Genomic DNA, 27,006 nt, shown 5'->3' with positions numbered 1-27,006 from the left:
GTTGTCTGATTCTTTTATTTTCAATTTCATTTAGTTCTGCTCTAATTTTAATTATTTCTTTTCTTCTGCTGGGTTTAGGGTTGGAATGTTCTTCCTTTTCCAGTTGTTTGAGATGTCTCATTAAGTGGTTGACATCCTCACTTTCCACTCTTTTGAGGAAGATTTGCAGCGCTATAAATTTCCCACTGAGGACTGCCTTTGCAGTATCCCAGAGGTTCTGATAGTTCATGTCTTCATTATTGTTTTGTTCCAAAAATTTGATAATTTCCTTCTTAATCTCATCTATGACCCAGCTATCATTCAGCATGAGGTTATTTAGTTTCCATGTTTTTGTATGATTCCTGTTTTTGCTGAGTTCAACTTTTATTCCATGATGGTCCGAGCAAATACAAGGAATGATTTCTATTCTTTTAAATTTGCTGAGGCTAGACTTGTGACCTAAGATGTGATCAGTTTTGGAGGATGATCCATGGGCTGATAAGAAGAATGTGTATTCAGTTTTTTTAGGATGAAATGTTCTGTAGATGTTTGTTAAATGCAAATGTTGAATGGTTAAGTCTAAAATTTCTTTGCTTAGCTTCTATTGGATGATCTATCCAACACTGCAAAGGGGTGTTAAAATCTCCAATTATTATGGTGCTGGAGGAAATTACATTGCTCATGTCTGTTATAAATTGAAGTGCATTCTTGCTGGGTGCATAGTGTTACTAATTGAAATCTCATCATGTTGAGTGTTGCCCTTAACAAATACGAAGTGACCATCCTTATCTTTCCCTACTTTTGTTGTTTTAAAGCCTAGTGTATCTGCAAATAGAATTGCAACACCTGCTTTTTTCTGATTTCTATTTGCCTGAATTATAGATGACCATCCTTTCACCCTGAATCTGTGTTTATCTTTTAAGGTAAGTGAGATTCTTGAATACAGCAGATATATGGCCTGAGTTTTTGTATCCAGTCAGCCAACCTGTGCCTCTTTAGAGGACAATTTAAGCCATTTACATTAATTGAGAGTATTGATAAGCCACATCATATTTTGGGTATCTAGTTTGTCGAAAGTCCAGTGGACATTTTTAATCCTTTCCCCACTGTGGAAGTTGGAATTTGATCAGAAGTTTCTGAGTAAGATTACTTTGGTGGTGGAGGATTGTGCTGTTCATTATGAAGGATAGGTCTGAGAATATCCTGGAGAGCTGGTTTAGTTATGGCAAATTTCTTCAACACGTGCATGTCATTAAAGTATTTAATTGCTCTATCATAGATGAAATGCAGTTTTGCTGGATACAGGATCCTGGCTTGAAAATTATTTTCTTTAAGGAGATTAAAGGTCGATGTCCACCCTCTTCTAGCTTGAAAGGTTTCAGCAGAGAGATCTGCAGTCATTCTAATGTTCTTCCCCTTATAGATTATGGTTTTCTTATACCTGACTGCTTGCAGAATTTTCTCCTTCATATTAACTTTGGCGAAGCTAATTATAATGTGTCCATGAGAATTTTTATTTGGGTTGAGTCATGCCAGTGTTCTGAAACTGTCTGCTATCTGAATTTCAGAATCTCTTGGCATGTCTGGAAAATTTTCTTTGATGATTTCATGAAGTAAAGCATCTGTATCCTTTGCAGCAACCTCATCACCTTCAGGAATTCCTATAAGGCAAATATTAGATCTCTTCAAATTATCCCAGAGCTCTCCGAGAGAATGATCCTTTTTGTTCTCCACTTTTTTTCCTCTTTGAGGATTTGAGAGCGTTCAAAAGTTTTTTCTTCAATGTCAGAGATCCTTTCTTCTGCCTGCTTCACTCTGTTACTGAGGGATTCTATTGTATTTCTCAGATCTTTGAGAGCTGCAAGTTCTTGCCTCAATGTGTCAAAATCTTTGTGATTTTGTCTTTGAATTATTGAATTCTTGAGACATCTTTTGAATTATTCCTTGAAATTCTAATTTCATCTTTACTTCCATTCTATTGATCTTATTTGCTATCCAAATTCTGAACTCAATTTCTGACATCTCAGCCATTTGTTTATAGATGGGATCTTGTGCTGTGTCTGCCATATCTTTCCTTGGGGGAGTCGATCTACTCTGATTATTCATGTTGCCAAAGTTTTTCTGCTGATTCCGCCTCATGATTGTTTTTCACCGTTGGCTAGATGGGCAGGTAAGGTGAAATTGGATGGGGAGTTCCTGGTGTTGTGGTTAACCAGCCCTTTGCCAAGAATCTGGGACTGATGACTGCAGCTTTTTCCCTTATATCTTTGTAAAGGACCCGTACAGTATTACAATCTGAGGCTGAGGAAACCTGCTTGCTGTTGTGGGGTTAGGTGGTTCTGTCTTGTATTCAGCTGGTTCTTGTCCGATCCTAGTGGATCAGTGACTCTGAAGTCTTAGCTGTGGAGAAATACAAGCAACTAAGACATCCCACCCCCACAGACAACAACTGGAAGAGGAAAATCAACCCTTCTGGTTACCACATAAGCAGGGTGCCACCTGAGAGGATCCTTGGGTGATTGGCCCAGGTTAGGAGTTCCAAACCAATTGACACAGTTAGTACGAACTCTCAAGTGGGAGAGTTCGACAGGTCTCCAGCAACTAGATAGCAGAGGTCTACTGGCTGCTCAAATTTGACTCATTCGGGTGCTCTGTGGAGTCAGAATGGCCTGCCTGGTAACAGAGTTGGACCAGGGGGCTGTGTCTCTTTTCTCCACTTTACTCCTCTTTCATGCCCAGTCACTGGTGACCCCACAGGGGTGAGGTCCTGCTCCCTTCAATAAGCAGATGTGCCAGGGCTTTGCACCTGTCAGTGTCAAAGGAAGGTCAATGCCCCTGCACCTTGGCCACTATCCTCTGACACCAGCCGGCTGGGGGAGCTGAGGCCTGCCTGCTTCGGGTACTCAATAGGCACTGGCGAATGTTCCACTTGGATTCAGTCTAATCCTGAGGGTAACAAGTCAGCAAATGCTTTTCTCCCTCAGCCACTGTGCCTTTGCCCCAGCCACTCTGCAGCACCGGTATCCCTATAGAGCGAGGTCTGGTTTCCTCTGGCAGTCCTCAGAGTTGGGGAACTGTGTCTCCAAGATTAGACCCCGGTGGGATGCCTCTATTGTTCCTGAATCTTTGTGGGAAGTGACCCTGCACAGCTCCCAGGAGAATGCCACAGCCAGGGAGTTCTGGCTATAGGAGCAGCTCCCGGAGCGCAACACCCAGATCCAGCAGCAGGCGGGTGACACTGCACACGGTTCTGACAGTTCCTGGCACCAGGTGACTTCAGCAAGGAGAGCGCTCGGCTCACAACTCTGGCCAGGCCAGGCGCCGCCTGGCACAGAGGCTCCTGCAGGGCGGAGCACGGGATGTGCAGCTCTAGCAGGGCGGGACCCAAGGCTCTGGCCAGGTTGGGGCTTGGTCTGGCAGGGCAGCAGGTGCTGCTCATGAGCTGCCTCCCTCAGTCTCTGCAGGGGTTAGGCTTCTGGTTTGTCAGGCAAATGGGGAAGGGTGAACTGGAAGTTCAGAATGGCAGGGAAAATGTTAGTTCAATGTTTCTGCCTGGCAAGAGAGTGCTCAGGGTTACAACAGGGTCCCTCTGGGGAAGTAGACCCCACTTCCTAAACCTCTCACCCATGGGGTGAGATAAGAGGTCCTCAGTTCACCCTTGGCCTATAGAAAACTTACAGGAGCAAACGAAGAGAAAAAGGAAAAAAACACAACTTTCTTGGGGAGGGGTCAGACACCTTTCCTTTGGGATGAATTTTGTACCTGAAGTTTGCTTTCTTGGAGTCGCAGCTTGCCGCAGCTGAGGTGACCTGCAGTTATCACTCTTCTCTCTCGCCAGTCTTCAGCTTAATTGGGTACTTTCTGGATATTATCCTTCTCTCTGGACGGGAGCTTCTGTTGGAGGCTTTCTCCAGTTTCCATCTTGCCCCTCCCCTCTCATTTGTTCTTTTCATATTGATTAGTTTTCTGTTCAGGTCTCTTGCCCACATAGAAATAGGGTTATTTGTTCTTATCTTATTGATTAGTTTGAGCTGTCTATGGATTCTAATTATCAGACCTTTGTCAGAAGCATAACCTATAAATATCTTCTCCCATCTGAAGGCTGTCTGCTTGCTTTAGTTATTGTGTTCTTGGCTATGCAGAAGCTTTTTAGTTTGATCAGATCTCAGTAATATAATTTTGGTGTTGCTTCAATTGGCAGGGGGGTCCTCTTCATAAAATATTCTCCCAGGCCAATTTCTTCAAGCATTTTCCCTGCACTCTCTTCTAGTATTTTTATAGTTTCATGTCTTAAGTTTAAATCTTTTATCCAGTTAGAATCAATTTTTGTTAATGGTGAGAGATGGGGGTCCAGTTTCATTCTTCTACAGGTCACCAGCCAATTCACCCAGCACCATTTGTTAAACAAGGAATCTTTTCCCCAATGAATGTTTTTGATAGGCTTAGCAAGGATCAAATGACAATAGGTGCCTGGGTTCATCTCTTGGTTCTCTATTCTGTTCCATAAATCTACCTATTTTTGTGCCAGTACCAAGCTGTTTTGATCACTATAGATTTATACTATAGCATGAAGTCTGGTAATGTAATACCTCCTGATTTGTTTTTATTTCTGAGTAATGTATTGGCTATTCAAGGTTTTTTCTGATTCCATATAAATTGAAGTACTATTTTTTCAAGCTCTTTAAAGTATGATAATGGTGCTTTAATAGGAATTGCATTAAATCTGTGAATTACTTTGGGCAGTATGGACATTTTAACAATGTTAGTTATTCCCACCCATGAGCATGGCATGTTTTTCCATTTGTCAACATCTTCAGCTATTTCTTTTCTCAGAGTTGCATAATTCTCTTTATAGAGATCTTTCACTTCCCTTGTTAGATAAATTCCCAGATATTTCATCTTCTTTGGCACTACTGTAAAAGGAATAGAGTCCTTGACTATATTTTCAGCTTGACTATGGTTGGCATATGTAAAAGCTACTGATTAGTAAGGATTTATTTTTTATCCTGAGACACTGCTATATTCCTTGATTGCTTCTGAGAGTTTTGGAGTTGAGTCCCTGGTGTTTTCCAGGTACAGGATCATATCATCCTCGAAGAGTGAGAGTTAGTATTTGGGGGGAATAAATAAAGGAACGTCCAATTCCCCCTAGTCATCAGTAAGAGGAAACCAAAGGAAGACGAAGCAAATACAAGTAATTCTAGCAGATTCTAGAGAGTAGTTACTCATATTGTGAACAGTAGAATCCACAGGGGTTAACTAGTAACAGGAAGTTATAATTTTGTTTTTGTTTTAAGAGATGATCATGCTCTGGCACAATCATAGCTCACAATAGCCTCAAACTTCTGGGATCAAGCAGTCCTCCTGCCTCAGCTTCCTAGACCCCATCTCTGCAAAAAACATTTTTTTTTTGTAAGGAGAGTGTCTTACTATGTTGCCTATGCTAGTCTTGAACTCCTGGCCTCAAGTGATCTTCCCTGCTTGGATCTTCCAAACTGCTGGAATTATAAGGATCAGCACCACACTCTCCTGTAATAGTGTGGTTTTTTGTAAGTATGTTATATTACTCGGGGTCTGAGTTATCCCTGTGAGGGAGATAGAAACGACAATTTTTTCCATAATAATCTTTATTATCTACATTGTGCACTGTTAAATCCATTTATTTATTTATTTATTTTTTATTAAATCATATCTATGTACATTAATTCAATCCTGGGGTACCATGTGCTGGTTTTATATACAATTTGAAATATTTTCATCACACTGGTTAACATAGCCTTTCTGGATTTTTCTTAGTTATTGTATTAAAACATTTATATTCTACATTTAGTAAATTTCACATGTACCCTTGTAAGATGAACCATAGATGTGGTCCCACCAATTACTCTCCCTCCACCCATCCTCCCTTCTCCCCTCCCCTCCCTTTCCCCTTTCCCCATATTCTTAGGCTATAATTGGGTTATAGCTTTCATCTGATAGCTATAAATTAGTTTCATAATAGGGCTGAGTACATTGGATAGTTTTTCTTCTTGAGATACTTTCCTAAGAAGAGTAAGTTTCAGCTCCATCCATGTAAACGTGAAAGAAGTAAAGTCTCCATCTTTCTTTAAGGCTGCATAATATTCCATGGTGTACATATACCACAATTTATTAATCCATCCATGGGTCGATGGGCACTTGTGCTTCTTCCATGATTTAGCAATTATGAATTGGGCTGAAATAAACATTCTGGTACAAATATCTTTGTTATAATGTGATTTTGGATCTTCTGGATATATACCTAGTAGAGGAACTGTAGGATTGAATGGCAGGTTTTAGATCTCTAAGTGATTTCCAAACATCTTTCCAAAAGGAACGTATTAGTTTGCATTCCCACCAGCAGTGTAGAAGTGTTCCCTTTTCTCCACATCCATGCCAACATCTCTGGTCTTGGGATTTTGTGATGTGGGCTAATCTTATTGGAATTAGATGGTATCTCAAAGTAGTTTTGATTTGCATTTCTCTAATGATTAAAGATGATGAGCATTTTTTTATATGTCTGTAGGCTGTGCGCCTGTCCTCTTCAGAGAAGTTTCTCTTCAACTCCCTTGCCCATCCTGAGGTGGGATCACTTATTCTTTTCTTGCTAATACGTTTGAGTTCTCTGTGGACTCAGGTTATTAAACCGTTGTCAGAGACATAACCTGCAAATACCTTCTCCCATTCTGAGAGCTGTCTTCTTGCTTTACTTACTGTGTTCTTGGCTGTGCAGAAGCTTTTTAGTTGGATCAGGTCCGAGTAGTGTATTTTTCATGCTGCTTCATTGCCAAGGAGGTTCTCCTCATAAAATACTCACCCAGGCAGATTTCTTCAAGAGTTTTCCCTGCACTTTCTTCTGGTATTTTTATAGTTTTGTGTCTTAAGTTTATGTCTTTAATCCAGTGAGAGTCTATCCTAGTTAATGGTGAAAGGTGTAGGTCCAGTTTCAGTCTTCTACAGGTCACAGCCAGTTCACCCAGCACCATTTGTTAAATAGGGAATCTTCCCCACTGAATGTTTTTAATTGGCTTGTCAAAGATCAAATGACAGTAAGTGTCTGGGTTGATCTCTTGGTTCTCTATTCTGTTCCATACATCTACCTCTCTATTTTTGTGCCAGTACCATGCAGTTTTCATCACTATCGATTTATAGTATAGTCTGAGGTCTGATTCCTCCTGCTTTGTTTTTATTGCTGAGTAATGTGTGGCTATTCGAGGCTTTTTCTGATTCCATATTAAACGAAGTATTATTTTTTCGAGATCTTTTAAGTATGACAGTGGAGCTTTAATAGGGATTGCATTAAAATTGTATATTGCTTTGGGTAATATGGACATTTTTACCGTGTTGATTCTTCCCAGCCATGAGCATAGCATGTTTTTCCGTTTGTTAACATCTTCAGCTATTTATTTTCTTAGAGTTTCTTAGTTCTCTTTATAGAGATCTTTCACGTCGTTTGTTAGGTTAACTCCCAAATATTTCCTCTTCTTTGGCACTACTGTGAATGGAATAGAGTCCTTGACTGTTTTTTCAGCTTGACTATCGTTGGCATATATAAAGGCTACAGATTCATGAGTGTTGATTTTGTAACCTGAGACGCTGCTGTATTCCTTAATCACTTCTAAGACTTTTGTAGTAGAATCCCTGGTGTTTTCCAGATATGCAATCATGTCTTCTATGAGGAGTGAAACTTTGATCTCCTCTGACCCTATATGGATACCCTTGATCGCCTTTTCTTGCCTAATTGCAATGGCTAAAACTTCCATTACAACGTTAAAAAACAGTGGAGACAATCAGCAACCTTGCCTGGTTCCTGATCTGAGATGAAATGATTTCAATTTAACTCCATTCAATACAATATTGGTTGTGGGTTTGCTGTCGATGGCCTCTATCAGTTTAAGAAATGTCCCTTCTATACCAGTTTTCTTAAGTGTTCTGATCATGAAGGGATGCTGGATATTATCAAAATCTTTTTCAGTTGAGAGAATCATATGGTCTTTGTTTTTTAATTTGTTTAGGTGCTGAATTATATTTATAGATTTACGTATATTGAACCAGCCTTGAGACCCTGGGATAAAACCACTTGGTCATGGTGTATAATTTATTTGATGTGTTGCTGGATTCTGTTTGATAGGATCTTGTTGAATATTTTTGCAGCAATATTTGTTAGTGATGTTGATCTATAATTTTCTTGTTGGGTCTTTTCCTGGTTTAGGGATCAAGGTGATGTTTGCTTCATAGAATTTGTTGGGTAGTATTCCTTCTTTTTCTATATTTAGTAAAAGGGTGAGTAATGTAGGTACTGGTTCCTCTTTAAAGGTTTGATAGAATTCTGATGTGTGAAGTCATCTGGTCCCGGACTTTTCTTTTTAGGGAGATTTTTTATAGTTTATGCTATTTCAGAACTTGATATAGGCCTGTTCAGCATTTCCACTTGATTCTGGCTATGTCTTGGAAGGTGGCGTGCTTCCAGGTATTGGTCAATTTCCTTCAGATTTTCATCTTTCTGAGACTAAAGTTTCTTGTAATATTCATTAAGGATTTTTTGAATTTCTGAGGAGTCTGTTGTTGTTTCGTCTTTGCCATTTCTGATTGATGAAATTAGAGATTTTACTCTTTTTTTCCTGGTAGGTTAGCCAAAGGTTTATCTATTTTATTGACCTTTTCAAAAAACCAACTTTTTGATTCATTGATCTGTAGTATAATCCTTTGCTTTCAATTTCATTTAATTCTGCTCTAATTTTGGTTATTTCTTTTCTTCTACTAGGTTTGGGGTTGGAATGTTCTTCCTTTTCCAGTTGCTTGAGATGTCCCATTAAGTTGTTAACTTCCTCTCTTTCCGTTCTCTTGAGGAAAGCTTGCAGTGCTATAAATTTCCCTCTTAGGACTGCCTTTGCGGTATCCCAAAGGTGCTGATAATTCATGTCTTCATTATTGTTCTGTTCCAAAAATTTGATAACTTCCTTCTTAATCTCATCTGTGACCCAGCTATCACTCAACATAAGGTTATTTAGCTTCCATGGTTTTGTATGAGTATGCAGATTCCTGTTGCTGCTGACTTCAACTTTTATTCCATGGTGGTCTGAGAAGATGCAAGGAATAATTTCTATTCTTTTAAAATTGCTAAGGTTAGACTTGTGACCTAAGATGTGATCGATTTTGAGTATGTTCCGTGGGCTGATGAGAAGAATGTATATTCAGTTTTGTTTGGATGAAATGTTCTGTAGATTCTATTAAATCCAAATGTTGAATGGTGAAGTTTAAATCTAAAATTTCTTTGCTCAGCTTCTTATTGGAGGATCTATCCAACACTGCCAAAGGAGTGTTAAAATCTCCAACTATTATGGAGCTGGAGGAAATCAATTTGCTCATGTCTGTTAGAGTTTCTCTTATAAATTGAGGTGCATTCTGGTTGGGTGCATAAATATTAATAATTGAAATCTCATCATATTGAGTATTACCATTAACAAATATGAAATGACCATCCTTATCCATCCTTACTTTTTTTGGTTTTAAGCCTATTGTATCTATGAATAGAATTGCAACACCTGCTTTTTTATGGTTTCCATTTGCCTGGAATATAGATGACCATCCCTTCACCCTGAGTGTATATTTATCTTTTAAGGAGAGATGAGATTCCTGTATGCAGCAGATATCTGGCCTGAGTTTTTGTATCCAGTCAGCCAACCTGTTCCTCTTTAGAGGACAATTTAAGCCATTCACATTAATTAAGAATACTGATAAGCCTGGTAGAATTTTGGGTATCAAGTGTTTCAAAAGTCAAGTGGATATTTTTAATCCTTTCGCCACTGTGGAAGTTGGAATTTGATCAAAAGTTTCTGAGTGAGTTTACTTTTGTGGTGGAGGAATGCTCTGGTCATTATGGAGGATAGGTCTGAGAATATCCTGGAGCGGTAGTTCAGTTATGGCAAATTTCTTCAACATGTGCTTGTCATTAAAGTATTTAATTACTGCATCATAGATAAAACTCAGTTTAGCTGGATACAGGATCTTGGGTTGAAATTTATTTTGTTTTAGGATATTAAAAGTTGATGGATTTTGTACTTTTTGTTTGTATCCTTGGGGTCGCAGCTTGCCTCAGCATGGTTGATGTGCGTTCTTCAACCTTCTCTCTTGGTTCAGCTCCAATCCATCGGCTTACTTGCTAAACTTCTGTCCTTTAACTCTCTTTCTGGATGGAGCCTCTGTGGAAAGCTGGCTCCAGTCAGCCATATTGCTTCCACACCCCCCCACCCCCAATACATTTTTTAACTTGTTCTTTATAACAGTCCAGTGAAATACGTATCATTGGCATTATTCCCATTTACTGCTGCGAAAACTGAGGTTCAGTTCCTTTAAGTCACTTGCCTGAAATCTTAAAGGAAAAATAATCTTGAATGGAAAATAGAGTTGAAATCCAAATCAGGATAAAATTTTAACTTAAAATTCAGCATTTTTATTTTGGTTTTCTCTACTTTACCACCATTCAGACAGTGGTGAAGGAAAGAATGAAAGTTCTTTAGGGGAACTAAAGTACTGTGAAAGAAATGCTACAGTCTCGTTTGTCCAGTGACTGTGTGCTTAGGCTAAAATATTCCGTAGACCGAGTGACTTAAATAACAGAAATTTATATTCTCAAAGTTCTGAAGGGTAGAAATCCATGGTCAAGTTGCTGGTGAGGTTTCTCTCTTTAGCTTACAGATGGCATCTTCTCTCTGTATCCTCACATGGCAGCTTTCTCTATTGGTAGAGGATGCTATTAGAGAGAGATAGAGAGATATCTATCAATAGAGAGATATCGCTCATGTCTCTTCCTGTTCTTTTAAGGACACCAGTTCTATCATATTAAGGTCCCACCCATACAACTTCATTTGACCATAATTACCTCCTTAAATACCTCATCTTTTTTTTTTTTTTTTTTTAGAGACAGCATCTCTCTTTGTCATCTGCGGTGGAGTGCCTTGGCATCACAGCTCACAGCAACCTCCAGCTCTTGGGGTTAGGCGATTCTCTTGCCTCAGCCTCCCAAGTAGCTGGGACTATAGCCATCCACCACAGTGCCTGGCTATTTTTTTTGTTGTTGTTGCAGTTTGGCCAGGGCTGGGTTTGACCCTGCCACCCTCAGTATATGAGGCAGCGCCCTACTCACTGAGCCATAGGCGCCGCCCAAATACCTTATCTTTTAATACAGTCCCTTTGGGAGTAAGGGCTTTAACATGAATTTGGGAGGGACACAGTCCAGTCTATTAAACTATACTAATAGGTTTTTAGTATGTTTTTTATTTTTTGGCTTAACCTGGTTTGTTGGAAACTATATTTGTATTCCACATTTGTATGGGACCAAATGTGGCAAATACCTGTATTAAATTAAACCTGTAATACTTAACTATAAGGTATCGTCTAATGCTGAGATAATCTAGTAACAAAATAATTGTGTCTAAATGTCCTAATTTTCTTGCAAGGTAGCTCAATTTGTTAATAATTAAAGATCTCACTAATGTATAGGGTAACAAGTGTTTATCTTCTACTCCCTGTTTTACAGATGGAGAACTTAGCATACAGAAGAACTGACTTCTCAGAGGTCAGGGCAAGGTATTGGTGGATCCAGGGATAAATCCCAAACCTCTTAACTTCTTGACCAGTTTTTAGTCCATTGACTATGAAGCCTAGTGGTAAGTATCTTTTTACCCTATCCTAGAGGTAAGAGCTAGCAAGGACTGAGTTCAAGGAATTCTTCATTACTAATTACATCATGCATTATCCTTTTCTCATAGCTATGATGTCATTTTTGTCATTAGCATGACTTTTCCAAGTTAGAAGAAGAGATTTGAAGTTTTTTTTTTTAAATAACTTGAAAATATTTCTGTGAACAGTTTGGTCATATTAGAGATTTTAATGAGAAAGAAAATCCTGTATTAGGCACCATGCTAGATGCTGTATATTATTACCTTCAGTGTCATTAAAACTTATTACCATTTCTGTAAGATATGCATTTTTATGCTATTTGGAGGGTGTTACTGTTAATAGTATTAATTGAATTTATTGGAAAAATATCTTACAAATATTAAGGCTTAGATTCTAAATCAAATTCGAATTTTATAGAAACTTAAGAACCTTATCAAAAATCTTTAGATTTTTAAACATAGTTTTCTGGTTTATTATGTCTTATTCCATTTTTACCCCTTGCTTAGTACTTACTAAGGTGGAATGATTTATCTTGGATTAAGTCAAGCTTGTTTTTCTATTAAAATCGGAATATTTTTTCTTTTTTTTTTTTTTAATTTTATTTATTTTTTTATTGTTGGGGATTCATTGAGGGTACAATAAGCCAGTTTACACTGATTGCAATTGTTAGGTAAAGTCCCTCGTGCAATCATGTCTTGCCCCCATAAAGTGTGACACACACCAAGGCCCCACCCCCCTCTCTCCATCCCTCTTTCTGCTTCCCACCCCCAACCTTAATTGTCATTAATTGTCCTCATATCAAAATTGAGTACACAGGATTCATGCTTCTCCATTCTTGTGATGCTTTACTAAAAATAATGTCTTCCACTTCCATCCAGGTTAATACGAAGGATGTGAAGTCTCCATTTTTTTTAATAGCTGAATAGTATTCCATGGTGTACATATACCACAGCTTGTTAATCCATTCCTGGGTTGGTGGGCATTTAGGCTGTTTCCACATTTTGGCAATTGTAAATTGAGCTGCAATAAACAGTCTAGTACAAGTGTCCTTATGATAAAAGGATTTTTTTCCTTCTGGGTAGATGCCCAGTAATGGGATTGCAGGATCAAATGGGAGGTCTAGCTGAGTGCTTTGAGGTTTCTCCATACTTCCTTGCAGAAAGGTTGTACTAGCTTGCAGTCCCACTAGCAGTGTAAAAGTGTTCCTTTCTCTCCACATCCACGCCAGCATCTGCAGTTTTGAGATTTTGTGATGTGGGCCATTCTCACTGGGGTTAGATGATATCTCCGGGTTGTTTTGATTTGCATTTCTCTAATATATAGAGATGATGAACATTTTTTCATGTGTTTGTTAGCCATTCGTCTGTCATCTTTAGAGAAGGTTCTATTCATGTCTCTTGCCCATTGATATATGGGATTGTTGGCTTTATTCATGTGGATTAATTTGAGTTCTCTATAGATCCTAGTTATCAAGCTTTTGTCTGATTGAAAATATGCAAATATCCTTTCCCATTGTGTAGGTTGTCTCTTTGCTTTGGTTATTGTCTCCTTAGCTGTACAGAAGCTTTTCAGTTTAATGAAAATTCGGGATATTTTTTCTAAAACCTATTCCTCTACCTCTACATTCGAAATAGTTAAATTATTAGGGAGGCTGAATAACCAAGCCACATGAAAATATAGGTTATAATGGACCTCTAGAACCATAGTCTTATAGACCATTAGTATATTCTCTCCTCTATCCCTACCTCTTCTTTTCTCTACCCATTGGCTGCTTCTTCCTTCTTGTAGATCTGCTTTCACTATTATAGTAAAAAATTTAGCCACCGAAATGACCACTTGCGTCTAAATGTATTTATTCATGGAGTACATGTACAACTCTGTTACATTGATGTACTGCAGGTCTTCTCTGCCTCCATCACTGGACCACTGCATACTGTAGCCACCAAGCAACCTCCCATCATCCACCCTGGCCCAGCCTTCCAAGTCTCCATTGTTCATCATTCTACAGTCTGCTTCCATGTGTACACATAATTTATTTAGCTCCCACTTACAAGTGAGAACATGAGGTGTCTGTCTTTCTGTGTCTCTTTCACTTAAGTCTGAAGATAATGAATGGCCTCCAGTTCCAACCAAGTTGCTGCAAAAGACATGATTTCAGGTGGCACCCATAGCTCAGTGGGTAGGGTGCCGGCCGCATTCACTGAGATTGGCAGGTTTGAACCTGGTCCAGGCCAGCTAAAATAACAGTGACAACTGCAACAAAAAAAAATAGCCAGGAAGGTAGCGTCTGTGGCTTAGTGAGTGGGGCGCTGGCCCCATATACCAAGGATGGCAGGTTTGAACCCAGCCTCGGCCAAAACTGCAACAAAAAAATAGTTGGATATTGTGGCGGGCACCTGTAGTCCCAGCTACTCGGGAGACTGAGGCAAAGAGAATCACCTAAGCTCAAGAGCTGAAGGTTGCTATGAGCTATGACACCACGGCACTCTACCAAGGGCGACAAAGTGAGACTCTGTCTCTAAAAAAAAACAAAACTAAAAATAGCTGGGTGTTGTGACGGGTGGCTATAGTTTCAGCTACTTGGGAGGCTGAGGCAAGAGAATCGCTTGAGTCCAAGAGTTTGAGATGGCTGTGAGTTGTGACGCCACAGCATTCTACCCAGGTCGACAGCTTGAGATTCTGTTTCAAAAAATAAAAATAAAAAAAGACATAATTTCATTCTTTTCTATAACTGACTAGTATTCCATCATGTATACAGGGTATCCCAAAAGTTGCCCCTAAAGTCATCAGACATAGGGAAAACAGGAAATTGGGGCTAAAGCTATAAAATATTCATTACGAAATTTTACAAATAATACCTACAAATCATAATACAGTATATTCTGAAACATGAACATTCCTAGAATGCTTTGAAAAATTATAAATGACTAGCTCCTTCTTTAGGTGTAGAATTCTATCATATGCATATTTTCTTTATTTGGGAACTGATACAAGGATGATTACCTAGTTCATTGAGTAATTTATGAGAATCCTTGAAAATTATACATTTTGTAATATAGTTGTTTCCTTTTCTTTCTTGGGTTCTGCTTTCCAGATTCCACTAGCTGTATGAAGTAAAATATTTTTTAGAAGTTCCTTTTTCATTATCTTGAGTTGAACCTTATTTGATGCCTTTCTTCCCAAGTTTGTTATTTATTTTGCTTCATCGCTGAGTCTAGATTTTGTTCTTTCTCTTCACTGGAATTTTTTTTCTAAATTACATTGATGACTTTGAACATTGTTTTATTGATGGTTATGAAGACTGGTTGCTATTTATTGTGGTTTTCTTGAATCAGTTTTATATACTGATAAAGCTCCTTTTTACTTAAGCACTATAATACTAAGAACTTGCATATAAATGGAACATATAGTGTATATTTAATTTTTAAGAATATATTCTTTTTGTGAAAATAATGTGAAAAAATTGAAACATATAAATGCAATTATAATCCCCCAATATCTTTTATCTCCACCAGTAATCTTTCAGCCCGATGTAATTTCTAATCTTTATTAATTTAGAGGAAAACACATGATAGACTACTAGAAATACAGGGCATTAAACCAGGAGAGAAGATAAATACTTGGAATGGAACACTGGCTGGTGTGGCTATAGTGTAGTGGAAAAGGGAAAAATCTTAACACAAGATTAGAGAAGTGGTGGGAGCCAGATCCTGCATGACTTTGTAAAGCACCCTTCACTCAGTAGGAAGATATTGGAAGCTTTCAACTTTTCCCTGTTCAGTATGATGTGGGTTTGTCATATGTTGTGGTCTTATTGTGTTGAAGTGTGTTCCTTTTATGCCTAACTTGTTGAGAATTTTTATCATGAATGGTTGTTTTGTCATATGTTTTTTCAGTGTCTATTGAGATTATCATATGCTTTTGGTCCTTCATTCTGTTGACTTGATGTTGCTGACACATCATGTTTATTGATTTGTGCATGTTGAACCATCCTTATATCCCTAGCTATATTTTGCTGTGTATAATGCACTCCTGTGTATTATAGCACACCCACATTTTGGCCCATACTTTTAAATTTGTTTATATATAGGCACTTCTTTTTTTCTGTTATAAAGGAATTTTAGCATTTATTTTTAAACATATTATGGTACAAGAAAGAGTTACACTTTTATTGCATAAGTAAAAGAATTTAAAACATTTACATAGATGCAGAATAGGTACTACCCGTGTATAATTTGCATCCTTATTTTTTCTCAAAAATTTGGGCAAGAAAGTGTGCATTATACACAGCAAAATACACTTTCTCATGGTTAATGCACCTTTCAATGTACAGTTGAATACAGTTTGCTAGTATTTTTTTGAGGATTTTTGCATTTATGTTCATCAGCCAAATTGGCCTATATGTGTGTGTCTGGTCTGGTTTTGGTACCCGGTAATGCTGGCCTTATAGGATAGGTTTAGAAGAATTTCCTCCTCTTCAATTTTTTTTAAATTTGGGAAGAATTGATACTGGTTCTGCTTTAAATGTTTGATAGAATTAATCTGGGTCTCGGGCTTTTTTTTTGATGGAAGACTTAATTACAGATAGGATCTTGTTTCTTTGTAATTGATCTTTTCAGGTTCTGCCCTTCTTGGTTCAATCTTAGCAGATGTATGTGTCCAGAAATTTCTCCATTTATTCTAAGTTTTCTAACTTATTGGTTTAAAATTCTTCATTATAGTCTGTAATGATCCTTTGTATTTTTCTTGTATCAGTTGTAATGTTTCCTTTTTAATTTCTGATTTTATTTATTTGGGTCATTATTCTTGGTTAGTTTAGCTAATGACTTCTTAATTTTATTTACCTTTTAGAAAAAACTTTTTATTTCATTGTTATTTTCTATGTCTTTAGTCTTAATTTTGTTTATTTCTACTCTGATATTTATTTCTTCCACTAATTTGGTGTTTGGTTAGTTCTTGCTTTTCTGGTTCCTTGAGATGCATAATTGGGTTGCTTATTTGCAATATTTCTACTTTTTGATATAAATGTTTATATTACTATAAATTTTTAATACCTTTTTTGCTGTATCCAATAGGTTTTGATATGTTATGTTTCCATTTTTAATTGTTTGAAGATTTTTTTTTTTTATTTCTGTCTTAACTTCTTCGTTGACCCATTTGTTGTCCAGGAACAGCTTAGTTCCACGTATTTCTACAATTTCTAAATTTCCTCTTCTTACTGATTTCTAGTTTTATTCCACTGTGATTAGAAATGATACTTGGTATGATTTCAATTATTTTAAAAATTTTTTGTGGCCAAACTTTTGTGTTCTAACCAGGAGGATGTTCCATGTATTGACTGACAAGAATGTATATTCTGCAGCTATTGGAGATTAGTAAAAGTCCTGTCACCTATCTGGCACTGTAACTACAGCTTCAGAAGGCCATTCCACAGATCTGTTGAGTCAGCTGACTCCATATAATGAGGAGTATGTTAAAACTAGTGAATTCCATAAGCATAAACTCATTGCCACACTTCTTTGTGCAGCTTTTTGGTCAGAAGCAGTGCTGTGGGAATAAGGCATCATATGAACCTAAAGATGATAGCTTAGGCAAAAGCATTGCATGCAGGAAAGGCAAATCCATATCCAGAGTACGAGCCTATTCCAGTAAGAACAAAATGCTGCTTCTTCCCTGAAGAAAGTGCTTTAGTATTGTCAACCTGCCACCACCAAGTATCTGGCTGATTACCTTGGGAGATGGTGCCATATCAGGAGCTCAGTGTTGGTCTCTGCTGCTGACAGATAGGGCATTCACCAGTGACCATAGCCAAGTTGGCCTTGGTAAAGAGAAGAAGCCCATGCTGCTGAGCTTACATATAACTTCCATGCAGGTAGGTGATGGAGACGCCATTTACTGGGGAAGACAAAAAAGAGGAACAGGGTGGCATTCTGTGTTAGCCGTGTTAAGTTATTTTTGTCTGTGTGTTTGTTTGATTTTTAGCGACAGAGTCTCACTCCAGTCTCACTCCTAGGCTGGAGTGCAGTGTCATGATCATAGTTCACCACAGCCTCAAACTCCTGGCTCAAGCAGTCATCCCACCTCAGTCTTCTGAGTAGCTTGGACTACAGGCAGATGGTACTACATCTGGCTAACTTTTTTTTTGGTAGAAACAGGATCTTATGTTGTGCAGGACTGTCTTTAACTCCTGGTCTCAAGTGGTCCTTCTGCCTCAGCCTCCCAAAGTGCTGGTGTTATAGGCATGAGCCACTACACCTGGCCACCTGTTAAGTTTTTAATATCTGGTTGATAACCATGTAGAGATGGCTTATAGGAAGTTGTGTATGTATGCATGATATTCTAAGAAGCCAGTGCTAGAAATGTGAATTTGGAAGTGATCTCGGGAAAACCCCTTTTGAATGAAGAGATAATGTGAGATACAGAAGAGGCAATAACTATACATAGCACTTTAAGTTTTCCTGTGAGGAGAGCCAGAGAAATGGAAAAATATAATAGGAAGGATATATGTGGAACTAAGAGAATGATGTGGTGATATTTGTTTGGTTTTGTTTTGGGTAGAAGTTAATGGAACAGTAAGAATGTTGATGCAAATGATCTATTAGAAAGAGGACTACTTGATGGCAGGTTCAGCAACATGGCAGAAGAGGAAGTTCCTGACTCTCCTTCCACCCATGCACACACCAAATAAACATTTATTTACAGACATTTTACCTCTGGCTTTTGATAAAAACAGAGTCACTTCTTCCACAGTAATGAAAGAGAGGTAAGAAAGAATGATAAATGAATAGATGATTTCATTTACTAAACAACAACTGAGAACCTGCTGTATTACTGTATAAACTATATTGTATACCTGAAATTTACCACTAAACAAGATCAAGTCTCTGTCTTCATGAAATAGTGAAAGAGGCCTACGCTTATTTCTTTTTTCTCAGTAATCCTAAATTAAACTCATCCCTTCAGTGTGAAGATGGGAGAGAGATAGTTGGAGTTTGAGGAGAGAGAAAAAGATAGGAATTTTTTTTAGAAAGCAAAAAAGTAAACCAGTGGGGAAATGCGGTGTGATTTCTGAGCAGTATAAAGTACATTTGAAAATCATGGTCATGAGTGTAAAGTAAGACCAGTAAGTTTGCATTTATTTTGCTTTAGCACTAGATTGTGTTTTAAGGAACTAATCCAAAGTACAGAAGAAAGGTTTTATTTTAAAAGCTTTAGCATTGTTTACAATAACAAAAAATGGAAGGACGGATTATCTAAATGTTCAAAACAAAGACTGATTATGATTTGGCAATATAAAACTTGACAAAGTATTTTCAAGTATAGGTTTAAGTGGCTTTAATCAGAGTTAGGATTGAAACTTTACTACCTAAATTTGACAAAAAAAGAAGTGGGAGGGAGTTACATGTTTGCCAGGGAATGATTTTAATGAGGGACCATGGAATCAGAGCTGGGCAAGAAGATAAGTGAAGACATGCTGAGTGATTGATGGTAAGAATGTAGTAGGATCAAAAGATGAATCCAAATTTTCAAATAAGGAAAATATATTCCCATTGTATGAGTAATGTGTCTTCTTTATAAAAAAATTTGAAAATGTACAAGATGGGAAAGCAGTAAAGGAGGAATATCAAGTACCACCATCAAAGATAACCAATCATTTATATATATTTACTTGTTTACTTCCATGTTTCTTCTAGTGATAATTTTGGGTGGTTGTATTTAATTTGCTAGGGGTGCCATCACAAATACTACAGACTGGTGGCGTAAATAACAAATTTATTTTCTTACAGTTCTGAGGATGGGAAGTACAAGGTCAGGTTGTTGCCAGGGTTGATTTTTTTTTTTTGCTGAGGCCTCTCTCCGTCCTGTATAGATGGCCATCTTCTCACTGTCTTCATTTTATTTTATTCTATTTTATTTTATTTTATTTTATGTTAGAGACAGAGTCTCACTTTGTTGCCCCCAGTAGACTGCCATGGCATCATAGCTCACAACCACCTCAAACTCTTAGGCTCAAGTGATCCTGTTGCCTCAGGCTCCCAAGTAGCTGGGACTACAGGCACCTACCACAATGCCTGGCTAGTTTTTTAGAGATGGGGATCTCACTCTTGCTCAGGCTGTGTGAGCTCAAGCCATCCATCCGCCTCGGCCTCCCAGGATACTGGGATTACGGGCGCGAGCCACCATGCCTGGCCTTCCACTGTCTTTACATCATTTTTTTTCTGTACCTGTGTCCAAATTTTCTCTTCTTATATGAACACCTTAATGACTTGATTTTAACTTAATTACCTCTTTAAAGGACCTTTCTCCAAATACAGTCATATTCTGGAGAATGAAGACTTAAACATTAAGTTTTGGAAGGTACAATGCAGTCCAATAATAGGGGTTTTACTTGTTTTTAATTGTAATCATTCTGTAAATATACCTTTCGTTCTCATATTTTACCTGGTAACATAGTGTAATCATTTTCCCATTTGTTCTTTAAACTTTGTAAAATTTAAACAACTGAAAAATATTTTGTCAAGTTACTGTATTGCAGAATCATAATTAGTGTTTGTTTTGAACATTTAGATATTTGCTCCTCACATTTTTTTATTACAAACAATGTTAAAACTTAAAATACACTTGATCTTAGCCAAAAGGCAGAGAAGCAATAAAAGCTTTTGAAATAAAATCTTTCTTCTGTATTTTGCATTATTTCCTTAGAATAGAATCTCAGAAGCAAATTATTTTTAAAAACTGTTGTTACATACTGCCAAATTAGAGAAGTATTGAACTTTGTGCTTTCTTCCTACATGACTATTTTCTCTCCTCCTGCAGTAATAAACTGGAATGATGTTAGAAAACATAAATTTATTCACCTATCAAAGTCTGCATCCCAATATCAAGGTAAGGGAAAAAACTCTTATTTAGCATGGGAAAATTTTACTTGACATCCCTTACTGTAAAACCTTTGTTCTTAGAGGTCTGAGTTTACAAATAACTCACTGATTAAATCAGAAGCAACTAGTGCCATTTACAAAGGTATACAGAAGCAGTGTTCTTTGTTTTAAACTGAAAATTAGGAAACCTAGATTCTGAGTATATAGTTAATCCCCAATTTGTTTCACAGTTTTAGGCATACTTTCTTAACCTCTCTGTTTTTCCATAGTTTTTGCAAGTTTAGTTTTAGGAATAAGGCAAAATTGGGTGATGATACTTCCGCAACTACTGTTAAGAAACTCTTTCAAGATGAGATAATCGGACTAGAAAAAAATGCTCAAATCCTTATTTTACCTTAGAATTTCAACTTCTATCATTTTGGAGTGTTTGTCATGATAACTTATGCTGTAACATTTTTTTCTTTAATAGAAGCTGCTGACATCCTGGAGCTAGGTAAGATATTTTTCTTGTGTTTTTGTGAAATGTGGAGAATTACTAAACTAGGAATTAGACTGGAACTAGTTTTAATCAACTAGGAAAAGAATTTCATGTCTCTGTCTCATAAACCAGTGAATCCTTGCTCCTCCTATCTGCTTAATTGGCCCATGTAATTAATTTCAGCTGTCAGGTAAAGTCCTACTTATCAGAAGTATACAGACCAAGAGAAAGGAAGTGATAAATTATGTAGAATATAGGGATGAAAAGGAACAGAAAAAACTAAAGTGGAAGTAACTTCTTAATTCACTGAATCGAGATCTAAAACAAACCCCTACTGGTCTATAAATCAGTGTTTGATGGATTTTTGTCCCAAAAGAAATTACTCATAAGATAAATTAAAATTAAACCATTTAGTCATAAGATAAACTAAAATTAAACCAATTTTTTAATTAAATAAAAACCAAAATAGTAAAATATTATCAGTAAGAAGTCAAACTGATACTACATTTTGTTTTCCTCCCTGCTTGGTATATTTTAGGACTAAGATTTAAGGAATAAAACAAGTAATATTTCTTAGTCAGTTTTCAGGATTCCTACATAAACATCATTCTTAACATCTTAGAATCCTTTAAAATCCTTCTACATGTTACGTTAATATTGATGCCCTGATACCTTTATCAATTTTTAAGTATTTTTATATATTACTTACAACAACTTTATGTGTTCAGCTCCTATTATAATTATCTATTTGCCTTCTCTTGCCTTCTCTTCCTAGAGCACATTACTTTCTGTTGCCCACTGACATGGACTATAACATAAAGTAGCAGAAAACTAGATTAGGAGTCAGAACGCCTAGGTTTTATGAGAGCCAATTCTGCCACATAGTAACTTTGTGACTCTGATCCTTAGTTTTCTTATTTGTAAAATGGGCATAATAATCCCATTCTGCCTACTTCACAGGGTTGTAAAGAAGATTACATGAGCTAATGGATGTGAAAACATCTTAAAAACTCTCAGATACTTTTCAACTTTGGAGGATTATTATGATTTTCATTCTGTTCAGCGGCTATACTCAGACTTTACTCTAAGTCAAATCTTCTGACATTCTTTGAAGTGAAGCATTCTATGAATGTGAGCTGAAGAAATGAATGAAATGAAATAATGCAGGTAAAGGTGCCTGGCACTTGGTAAATGATAGTTGTTTTTTATTCCTTAAAACTTTCCTCATGCTTTCTAAGGTGCTGTAGTAGAAAAGGCATGGATATAGGAGTTAGACAGGCCTTGGTTCAAAGTCCTGTTCACCACTTGCTAGTTCTGTGACTTAAGACAAATTACTTAATCTTTCTGAGCCTATTTCCTCATCTTTAAGATGAGAATAAAACCTTTAAAGGTTATAACGAACATGGAAGATATTGAATATAGTCTGGCATAGTGTAGGCAAATGGGAAATAATCAGTGGTAGCTGCTCCTCTTTTTGGTTTTGTTATTAAAATGAATGATAATAACTGTCGCAGTTCAATGAAAGAATAAGGCATATCGTAAACCACCTAATTGTTGGCATGGATGCTCAATTGAACATATAGTATATCAGTTATTAAATGATGTTAAAATTTGAAAGTGTATTTTTCCTTGTGAGAGTATTGGTCATATAGTCGTATCCTCTGATATAAATTAATCCTCCATATTTCATTTTTCCCATCAAGCATAGGAAACAACTCCAAAGATCAAATCAAAATGAAATTTGGTACATCTGTAGAATCTCAGAATTGGAAAAGACCTTAAAATGATCTACCCTAGCCCAGCCTTTCAAAATTCGACATTTTAAATTTCTTATAAAATGTCTTGTCTTGAACTTCTCAAGTTGCGGAGTACTTAAAGCCTCCTCAGGCGACTCATTTCATATTTAGACAGATACTTGTTTGGCCAAAAATTTTTTCTTTGTAATTTCTATTAGTTATACTTCTACCTTTTATGTATATATGGTACAGGTTTAGCCTATTTTTTATTCATTGGCCTCTGGTTTCTAGAAAGCAGTTCTAAGAACTGTCTTTTCACTTGCTGCTCTGTCACTTGCCACTCTTGTCACTTGCCTAGTTCAAGGTATCAACATCTCACACCCAGATTACTATAACAGTTTCCTAAGTAGTCTTCTGGCTCCAGCCTGATCTCCCCATCCTCCACAATGATTCTTCCACAAACCCTTCAATTCTTCCTCTTCTCAATAACATGGTACATGAGGCTCTCTGGTGCCTGAACACTGTCTTTATCTACAACCTCTTCTCTAAACTATGTTTTTCTTTAAACTCTACCCTGCAACCTTACCAGAAGATCCAGTGTTTAGAAGTGTTTTTTCTCACTTGTAAGCCTTTATTCATGTTTTTATTTCCATTTGAAACAAAGAAGAGAGTTTTTTTTTTTTCTCTTTGACTTAACTCCTGCTGTCCTTTTACACTTTGGCTTAGACACCTAAAGGTTACTTCCTTTGAGAAGCTTTCCACAAACACTCTAGGTGTTCCTTTGGTGCCCTCTGTCTCTCCACGTGTAGCACTTAACACAGTATCATATAGTTGTCTCTTTAGTTTCTGTCCCTAACTAGACTGAAGTTCTTCAAGGTCATGGATAACATTTTGATCATGGTTCTCCAGCATCCAGAACAATGCTTTGATACACAATAAATATTTGTTGGATGGATGGACGAGGAATGGCTCTGAGACTTTGCTCTTTTATTCATGTTGATTATTCATTTTTCCTTCAACTAGTCCTGAGGCGACACAGTTTTTGGTTTATTAACCACTAGGTCACCATTTAGGCTCTGGCTTGTTCTTTCTTTCAAAGTGTAGTTCCCAGAACTATAGTATGTATGATTTACAAGTCTAGGAAATTCCTAGAGTAGGATTATTACTTTTGTGCTACTGCCTTTCATTCATGCAGAAACATTTATTGAGCTTTTGTTAAATTCTAGCCACTGTGTTAAACAGCAAATATAAAAAAGTAAATAAAAGCACTTATCCATAAAGAGCTTACATAAATAATTCTGGTGATGTGATGAGAATGAAAATGAAAGTGTAAACTGGATGTTATAGGACATGGAGAAATGCGTAAAATTTGTTCTGGGGAACCAGAAAAGTCAGACAAGAAAGTAGCATTTTTGCTGAGCTTTAGTCACTGAGCAGGACTCATTGGCAAAGATGTGGGGCCAAGAAAGCTAGAAGTTTGCCCTAGGGTCCTTTTTAGCTTGAATATTGTTCTAAATCTGTGAAACTTCCCAAATCCAGCCCTTTCTCACTTCAAGATACCTTCCCAAACCCTCCAAAAAGCCTGATTTCTTCTTCCTTATTAAAGCCTCTCTTTCTGTTGACTAAAGTCTGTGTCCTTTCAGAAGTACCTGTGATATAGTGAAAAGAACACTGCACCTGCTCTATTTGCTTTATTTCTATTAAAGAAAAATACCTGTGGTGAGTTTTCCTTAATCTACAAAGAACTCTTAGAATCTGTGTGAAAACAAAAGAATATTTCAGCAGAAAAATGGCAAAAATAAAATACAGACTGGCTGAAAAGACAAAAATATCTTTGTTACTAATGAAAGAATTGCAAGTAAAAGTATAACCATATTTCTTTTTTTTTACTAATATGGTTTTTCAAAATTAGAGATTGTTAAACTAGTCTTAGCAAAGGTGTAGAGATCAATCTGTTACAATATTAATAGGAATAAAAATTGGTACAATCTTTCTAGAGGATATTTTGACCATGTATATTCTATCAAAATCTAAAATGTGCATGCTCTTTGTTTATTAGTCTCTCTCTTTGAGATTTGTTCTAAGGAGATAATCTTAAAATTATTTAAAAATGTATGCACACATGCCAGGCATGTGGCTAAAGCCTGTAATCCTGGCATTGTGGGAGGATGAGGCAGGTGAATTGCCTGAGCTCATGGGTTCAAGACCACCCTGAACCAGAGCATGACCTTGTCTCTAAAAAATAGCCAGCCTTGTGGCGGGTACCTGTAAGTCCTAGCTACTTGGGAGGCAGAGGCAAGAGAATCAGTTAAGCCTAAGAGTTTGAGGTAGCTGTGAGCTGTGATGCCATGGCACTCTACTGAGGACGACAAAATGAGACTCTATCTCAAAAAAAAAAAAGTATGTACAAAGATACTCATCAAAATTAGAAAATACTTAAATGACCATAAATAGTTTTTAACAAATATTGTTAAATTATATAAATTTTGTTATATATAAACAATGGAACAATAATAGTGGAGTAGGATTTCTCCTACTCTTAATTGCTATTGCTCTTAGGAATTTGGGTTCACATTTACGTTGAACAAAGTAGAATTCTTTTTTTTTTTTTTTTTTTTATTGTTGAGAGTATAATAAGCCAGGTTACACTGATTGCATTTGTTAGGTAAAGTCCCTCTTGCAATCGTATCTTGCCCCCAAAAGGTGTGGCACACGCCAAGGCCCCACCCCCCTCCCTCCTTCCCTCTCTCTGTTCTTCCTCAAAGTAGAATTCTTATAAAGGAATGTGACCAAAACAATAGCATGAGGCAGCAGCATGTCAAATTAGGAGCAGTTGATAGATTTGGGACTTATTTAGAGAAAGAATATATATATATAATATATCTAGGATCAATGGAAGTTAAAAGAAGACAGACATTGGCTTACTATAAAGATTAGTTTATCCATTTGGACTGTTGAATAACAGCCAAAGAGCAAGTGTCCCAAGACTGGAAGTATTTAAGCAGAGATTGGAGGAACGATTCAGGTCTGTACTTTTTATTTTTTTTTTTGTGGTTTTTGGCCGGGGCTGGGTTTGAACCTGCCACCTACGGCATATGGGACCAGCGCCCCACTCCTCGAGCCACAGGCGCTGCCCAGGTCTGTACTTTTATATCACTTTATCAAGATACTTTTCTTGACCATCCTGCCTCAAATAGCATATACACCTTTTCTTTCCTCTTTCCTTGCTTTATTTTTTTCTTTATGTGAAAACAGCCAGGAATTTTATAATTATGTCTGGTGTCTCTGTTATCCTCTGGATGAACTGACATTTATTTATTTATTGTCTGTGTTCTCCCTTAGAGGCTAAGTTCTATGTGGACAGAGACTCTGGCTATAACTTGCTATATATCACCAGGGTCTAGAACTAGGCATGGCATATAGTAGGTGGTTCAATAAATATTAGGCCAAATGAATAAATATTCAAGGAGGAGAATTCATGCATTCAACTGAGTGACCTCTTGTGTTTTACATTTTATAGACCTTTTACTATTTTAAAGGTACTTTTATGCCATTTATAAGTCCCTTCAGGACAGGGATTTTTTTCCTTAATAAATGCAAGTTTCACATGGTGTACTTAGAGTTTATAGAACACTTTCATAAGCATTATTAAGTAATATAAATGAGATACTGGCTTTTTCTCATCTATAAAATCTCATCTCTGGTATTTATTCTGTAGAGCGTCTGTTCATAACTTTACTAAAATATCACATCACCTCATTTTATTCTCTTCAAGTACTTATCACTTATTACCTTATTTATTTGTTATGTCTCATGGTACATCAGAATGTAAATTCCATGAGGACAGGTTCCCCTATCATTACTACCTAGCACATAAAGGACACTAAATAAATACCTGTTAAATAATTGAAAACATTCAAAGTATAATTTTGAATGTTTTGATTATAATGTTTAAATAATTGAAAACATTCAAATTATATATTTTTAATTATAAAACATACATACATTAGTTATTAATCTTCACAATAATCTCTGACCGTAAGTGTGAACTAGATTTCCCTGTTCTACATTCTCAAGGCAACAGGTACTACCTCATTAATTTAAACTTATAATTGTAACATTGTTTTATCATAATTGTAACATCGTTATTATTTGATATCTCTGCTTATCTGTAGACTGAAAAATGCCATGAACTTAGGAACACTGTCTATCTTGTTACCCTAACATTTAATAC

General features: G+C 36.9%; 1 protein-coding gene across 9 annotated transcripts in view; it reads left to right on the top strand.

Annotated features, from left to right (window-relative positions):
• SCMH1 (Scm polycomb group protein homolog 1) overlaps positions 1 to 27,006 on the top strand; it is a 240,805-nt gene that overhangs the window by 76,184 nt on the left and 137,615 nt on the right. For 3 of the 9 annotated variants that reach the window (XM_053576004.1, XM_053576003.1, XM_053575999.1), the window contains exons 1-3: positions 20,496 to 20,565; positions 21,028 to 21,051; positions 21,997 to 22,203. Coding sequence is in view for 2 of the 9 variants with exons in the window: in XM_053576002.1 (XP_053431977.1) it covers positions 11,654 to 11,666; positions 20,497 to 20,565; positions 21,028 to 21,051 (106 nt within the window). In the remaining 7 variants the exon portion in view is untranslated. Of the gene's footprint in view, positions 1 to 11,533; positions 11,667 to 20,495; positions 20,566 to 21,027; positions 21,052 to 21,996; positions 22,204 to 24,415; positions 24,492 to 27,006 lie in introns of those variants that run through there. The other 6 variants (XM_053576002.1, XM_053575998.1, XM_053576000.1 and 3 more) reach the window with 5 other exon arrangements.

This window comes from Nycticebus coucang, chromosome 22, assembly GCF_027406575.1.
Source record: "Nycticebus coucang isolate mNycCou1 chromosome 22, mNycCou1.pri, whole genome shotgun sequence".
Lineage (NCBI taxonomy): Eukaryota > Metazoa > Chordata > Mammalia > Primates > Lorisidae > Nycticebus > Nycticebus coucang.
This window is presented reverse-complemented; position numbering and strand designations above follow the sequence as displayed.